Raw genomic sequence first — 6,243 nt, 5'->3', positions numbered from 1 at the left:
GTGTGTGTGTGTGTGTGTGTGTGTGAGAGAGAGAGAGAGTTGGTTGGTGTGTGTGTGAGAGAGAGTTGGTTGGTGTGAGTGAGTGAGTGAGTGAGTGAGAGAGAGATCGTTGGTGTGTGTGTGTGCTCTTTGTGACGTTCTCTAATGGAATAAAAATGAGGTTCTTTGGCAGTTTGAAGCTGTCCGCCTGTCATCACGTTGTCCGGGAGGTCCCACTGCTCCCATTGACCTTCCTGATTGACTGGCCAGCCGCTGGGAGGAACATCTGGGTTAGACTGACCTGAGCTCTGCTGAAAGTCGCTCTCTTCCCACTGCCCCCAATCTGCAGGTTCACTGTGGTCGAATAGCTGGTCTTTATGTTCCCTTTCTCTCTGCCCAGCTCCCTGCCAGGCCTCAGAACATGGCACTGCTCCATCTGACTGCTGCTAGGGTTGGTGCTCGGACGGTGAGCCGACCCCACGCCCGTAAACATCTCCCTGTCTCCGTCCTCTGTCTCAGCCTCCTGGCCACACGGAGATGGTCCCACGATGGAGACTGGCTCTGGGCTGATGAGGGGACACACCACAGAATCTAGACCCTCAGTCCACCGGATAGTTTCACCTCCGGCCCGAGGCTGAGGGGGAGAGACAGGGCAGGACTGCTCCCTGTGCTCCAATCGCACTTGGGCACAGTCTTTGCCAACACTACCGCCCAACGGGGTGCCCCATTGGTCCTTGACACCAACACAAGAGCCGTTGGCTATTTGTTGAATCACTGAGTGGTAGGCCCCAGTCCCTGGGCTGGAAGGAGAGGGCACTGGGGACATTGCTGTGGGTCTCTGACAGGACGGCGATGAGTCGGAGGATGAGGAGGGTGGCGATTGGCTCTGCCGTCCAGCCCAAGGCGGGGTAGGAGAGCCCGACCTTGAGGAGCTCTGGGAGGGCGATGGAGATGGACACCTGGAGGTGGACATTTCTGGGGAAGTGAAGTCAAGCCTCGTGACAGACACCGGGGAGTGAACCCTGGGCCTGGGGAAGGGCATGGGGCAGAAGACCTCGACTGAGTGACCTCGGGTCGGCAAATAGAGTGCCCAGGCAGGGGCTGTTGCCAACGGAGAGGTCAGCGACCGGCCCCTGACCGAGGGCGCTGGATCTTTGGGGGTCTCGGAGCGCACTGGGGGCTGGCACCCTGGACTGGCGCGAGGCTGAGGGCTGACGGAAAGTTCCGGATCATCAGCGGACGAGCACAGCGCAGAGCCGGCCCCAGGAGAGACCACTGCATCCGGTAACTCTGTGTCTTCCGAGGGGCGCCGTTCCCGGAGCTTTCTGTCAGATTGTGTCGGGAACACGGAACGTTGGGAAGAGGAGGACTCCGGCCAGGGGGATCCAGACGGTGGAGAGGGGGAACGTAACCTCGGCGCTGGTTCCGGGACATTCCGATCGCCGGGAGAGTGAGGCCTGGAGGGTGTACCTGGCTCCTCGCACCCCCTCAGGGAGGAGCCTCGGTTTGACCAGGATCTGACCGTGGGGGGAGGTAAGCAGACCCCGAGGTCGGAGTCTGGAAACCGGGCCTGGTCCGCTTTGTCAGAGTGGTAGACCTGAGGCCCATCAGGCAAAGGTAAGGAATTAATGCTCCCTCTTGGGAACTGAGGCCTGGGGACAGGAAGAGCCGGAGAAGGTGACCGAGGATTTGTAGCCAACAGGGAGGGAGCCTGCCCCGGTGGAGAGCTAGCACGGGGTGGAGGGGAGTGGACCGTGGGCCCGATGGCTGGGCACAGTTGGAGGGAGGCAGGCCTCAGATTGCTGAACGTTGGCAGTTCTTCACGTGGGTTGGCGCCCATTGTATCCGGTACCCGCAGACACTGCTGACGTCGATAAGGGGAAGGTGATCGTAGGCGGAGGCTCAGCGAAAGAGGCTGGGTCTCCACACTGTCCCCTGGGATCACGGTACAGCAGGGCTTGCCAACCACCCCTGGACCGGGCGAACCTCCCGCACGGCTCCCGGAGCTCAGGGGCCCGGGCCCTGAGGGCGGGCACACCTGCGAGGAGGGGTCTGTCCGCGATGGCAGAGGGGAAGGCGGAGGCTTGGCCTCAGGGCCCATGGTGGGTGAGGGTTGGACGGTGTGGGTGGCACGGCCTAGGTTGGCGGTGCCCCTGGAGGACTGCTCCAGCTGCCGGATGGCAGAGGGGGATGGGGACCTGCCCCGGAGGCTGACCCATGGCGGCAGCGAGCAGCAGAACTCGGAGCCTTCGCACGCCAGCGGGCTGCCAGGCTTGGGCAGAGCGGCCTCGTGAGGGGCACCAGGGACCGGACACGACAACGAACGAGCTACCGAGCCCCTGCCCCGATGAGCGGCTACGCCCTCCTGGGGGCGGGGCTCCTCCAAACCACACCCCCCAGGGCAGGGCTCGTCCAAATCACACCCACGAGGGCAGGGCTCCTCCAAACCACAGCCACCCAGGCTGGGCTCCTCCAAACCACTCCCACCAGGGCGGGGCTCCTCCAAACCACTCCCACCAGGGTAGGGCTCCTCCAAACCACACCCATGAGGGTGGGGCACCTCCAAACCACACCTACCTAGGCGGGTCTCCCCAACACCACATCCCTTGGGGTGGTGTTCCCTGACACCACACCCCTTGAGAGCACTAGAATGGGGGGTCTGTTCCAGAGGGTTACAGAGCAGCAGAGACGGTGACTGAGAGTGGTCGGGAGTTTGAGGGAGGGATGGCGGAGTTTTTGGGTTTGTCCTCTTGGTGCCTGTTTGTAAAATTCCCTTTGGTGCCGTATCGGACCAGTCCGAGACCAGAGACTGGTCCATGTGTCTGACCAAGGGCAGTGGGCTGGAACGCCCAGAGAGAGGGGAGGATGCTCTGGGACCTGTCTGGGAGGGGGGAGGAACTGGTCTGGTCTTACACGGGGGGAGTGGGCTGTGCTGAGTGTGAGCCAGACATTCTGAGGTAGGTGACTGCGCTGTGAGACCTGTTGTCAATGAGGGGCCAATTCCAGACACAGGAAGGTTTGCTGAGGAGGAACCAGGGGGTGTGGAAGTCAGTGACAGGGGTCCTGAGCTAATCCGAGTGAAAGAAGGAAGCTCAGTGCTGACCCCGAGAGGCAGCGAGTCAGGGGAGGTAATGTTGGGGGATTGAGGGCTTGTGGGTAAGGAGTTCTCCAGTGAGGAGATGTCCCGTGCTATTGAGTTGGCTCTTTGCTGTGATGATGCATCTTCTCTGGGATCGCGTAGCTGCAGGCTGGAGATTTCAGACTTGGCTTTGGAAACGGAGAGCTGGACAATGTTCTCCTGGGCGTAGAGGAGAGGGGTTGGATCTTGAATGACCACATGTCCAAACGGACCTGGGTGCTGGAGTGCTGTCACTTCATCTGCAAAGGAGAATGTAAATTCAATAAAGATTAAGCATCTAATGATGACCATGAATCCATTGTCCAGCAGGGTGGCTCAGTGGTAGGTAATGCTCTCTCCCTTGATTCCTCCCTCAGGCGACTGTGTGGAGTTTGCACATTCTCCCCGTGTCTGCGTGGGTTTCCTCCGGGTGCTCCGGTTTCCTCCCACAGTCCAAAGATGTGCAGGTTAGGTGAATTGGCCATGCTAAATTGTCCATAGTGTTCGGTGCGTTAAGTCAGGGATAAATAATGGATCGAGGAATGTGTCTGGGTAGGTTACTCTTCGGAGGGTCAGTGTGGACTTGTTGGGCAGTAGGGCATGTTTCCACACTGTAGAGAATCTAATCTGTTGGAAAACCCAATCTGGGGGTGACAGAGATAGGGAGGGGTTACAGAGATAGGGAGGGGGTGTAGGAGCTGGTGAGGGTGACTGAGATAGGGAGGGGGTGTTGGGGCTGGAGGGGTTACAGAGATAGGGAGGGGCTGGAGGACGTGACAGAGGTTGGGAGGGAGGGCGAGGCTGCATAACCGTCTGGTGAAAGCAAACTACAGAAAATGCTGGAAATCGGAAATAAAACCAGAAATTGCTGGAGAAACTCAAGCAAATCTGGCATCATCTCCCGAAAGAGAAACAGAACTAATATTTTGAGTCCAGTTTGATTATTTGGAAGATTTCCAGTTCTGTAGGAGTCAATACAGACCTGAAACATTAACTGTGTGTGTTTCTCTCTCGGGAGATGCTGCCAGACCTGCTTAGTTTCTCCAGCAATTTCTAGTTTAAGGTTTATTCAGTTGAAGCTCAGTGGCAGCTGATTTAAGACCGACACCTTCCTGGAGACTGAGAGCTGGGACATGAATGGGGAAAATGTACCTTCAGTAAAGGAAATGGGCGGGAAGGGGATCATCTCCTGAACATAAGCTAGTGAGCTGTTTTTAATGGTCTGTAATCTGATGGCAGAGGGAGTGAGGGACCGTAATGGGTGCTGCAATTATAGTGTGTAAGGAATCCAAATGACTCCCAATGTGGTTCAAGCCAACATTGATATAAGACAAACCATCACCATTATAAACATGTTAAAATCCCAAAATAATCTGTCCCCATTTTCATCAAAAGGAGCTAAGTGTTTAGTGATTTTTGAGCAGATTTGTAGCTCAGGTTGATGATAAGTCTGTAAGTTAGCTCACTGAGCTATAAGGTTTGGTTTTAGACGTTTCGTCACCATGACTAGTGAACATCATCAGAGAGAGTCTCCGGTGAAGCATTGGTGGTATGGCCCATCTCTCTATTTGATGATGTTCCTTAGTCATGGCGACGAAATGTCTGAAAACAAACCTTCCAGCTCAGCGAGCTAACTTACAGAAGGAAGTGTTTGTGGAGTTGATGTGCTTTATCTCCCTACAGAACTTTTTCCACACTTATAATAGCAGGGAGCTGTTAGAAAATCGCTAAGTCAATCCCCAACCAAAAACTATGGAGTCTGGGGGTCAATTAGAAATATCAGTAAGCAGAGATTTGTTCAGAGAGAGTATTAATTGTTGTTGAAATCTGGGGAATAGCTGGGAGAGTAACTCCCACATCTCAGACTATGAGCTACAGGAATGCAGAGAGGCCATTCAGCCCATCGAGTCAGCTTTCCCATTCAACGAGATCATGGCTATCAGATAATCCTCAAATCTGCTTCCCTGCTTTTTCCCCATAACCCTCGATTCCCTTCCTGATTAAAAATTCTGTTTTAGTTTTTAATACACTTAACAACACAATTTAATCAAATTTTTGAAGAGGGCGGGGAGTGGTTTGGCTGCCCCTCCTGTCCCTACGTTCCCAGCAGCGCACACTGTAAAAAGCTGACAAACAAAATAACATTGATTTAAAGTGACATTAACCCCCCTCACACCCCCCGGGGGACAGATTTCTCAGGACCAGGAACTTTCAGTACTTGTCTCTTCAAATGACACCGAACCCACGTGAGAATCACGGGAGCGCAGAGACAGGCTCCCTCGAGGACTTATTGCTGCATTTTAATTTCCATGATTTTTCCAAATGGCAGAAGTGCAGAAATCCCTCAAAGCTGTACCTTAATCTCAGTTGAGTGCGTAACTATGCAGTTCAGATGGTCCAAAGAAGACTTGAGACAGACTCGTATCAATGATGCCTTACAGTTAAAAGCAATTTCAAAGGAAAATACTCTGTCTACTAATTATTACAGTTGAAGTTTTTTTATCTTGCATTGACTTTGTGAATAACAAGCTTCAACACTGGGCTCACTCTGAACATTAAGGACCTGAAGGAAGGAGCTGATTTGATTACAACTGAATGAAATGGAACATTGGCGGGAGTTGCTGTGTGCTGAGCACAAGCAGATGGGACATGTCTTCCTCTGCTCTGCACTGGCCCCCCCCCCCCAACAAATACCACAGCCTGACTTCCATGGGCACTCCCACTCTCCACAACCGGAGGGAAGATACTCCACGTCACAAAGGGGTCAGATTCAAATCGCACGATGAAGTAACACTCTTGAGTGAGATCTGAGGGAACACCGCACTGTTGGAGGGTCAGCGCTGAGGGAGAGCCGCACTGTTGGAGGGTCGGCGCTGACGGAGTGTTGCACTGTTGGAGGGTCGGTGCTGAGGGACTGGGCACTGTCGGGGGTTCGGTGCTGAGGGAGGGCCGCCGCTGACGGAGGGTGGGCGCTGAGGGAGGGCCGCCGCTGACGGAGGGTGGGCGCTGAGGGAGGGCCGCCGCTGACGGAGCGCCGCCGCTGTCGGAGGGTGGGCGCTGAGGGAGGGCCGCCGCTGTCGGAGGGCGGGCGCTGTCGGAGGGCGGGCGCTGTCGGAGGGCGAGCGCTGTCGGAGGGTGGGTGCTGT

General features: G+C 55.4%; 1 protein-coding gene across 1 annotated transcript in view; it reads right to left on the bottom strand.

Moving 5' to 3' along the window:
* Positions 1-48: 48 nt before the first annotated feature.
* Positions 49-6,243, bottom strand: part of LOC122542740 — a 12,917-nt gene continuing 6,722 nt past the window's right edge. Inside the window, exon 5 of the mRNA XM_043680729.1 lies at positions 49-3,357. Coding sequence (XP_043536664.1) covers positions 194-3,357 — 3,164 coding nt within the window. The 3' untranslated portion in view covers positions 49-193. The remainder of the gene's footprint in view (positions 3,358-6,243) is intronic.

The sequence above is a fragment of the Chiloscyllium plagiosum genome, chromosome 41, assembly GCF_004010195.1.
Source record: "Chiloscyllium plagiosum isolate BGI_BamShark_2017 chromosome 41, ASM401019v2, whole genome shotgun sequence".
Classification (NCBI taxonomy): domain Eukaryota; kingdom Metazoa; phylum Chordata; class Chondrichthyes; order Orectolobiformes; family Hemiscylliidae; genus Chiloscyllium; species Chiloscyllium plagiosum.
This window is presented reverse-complemented; position numbering and strand designations above follow the sequence as displayed.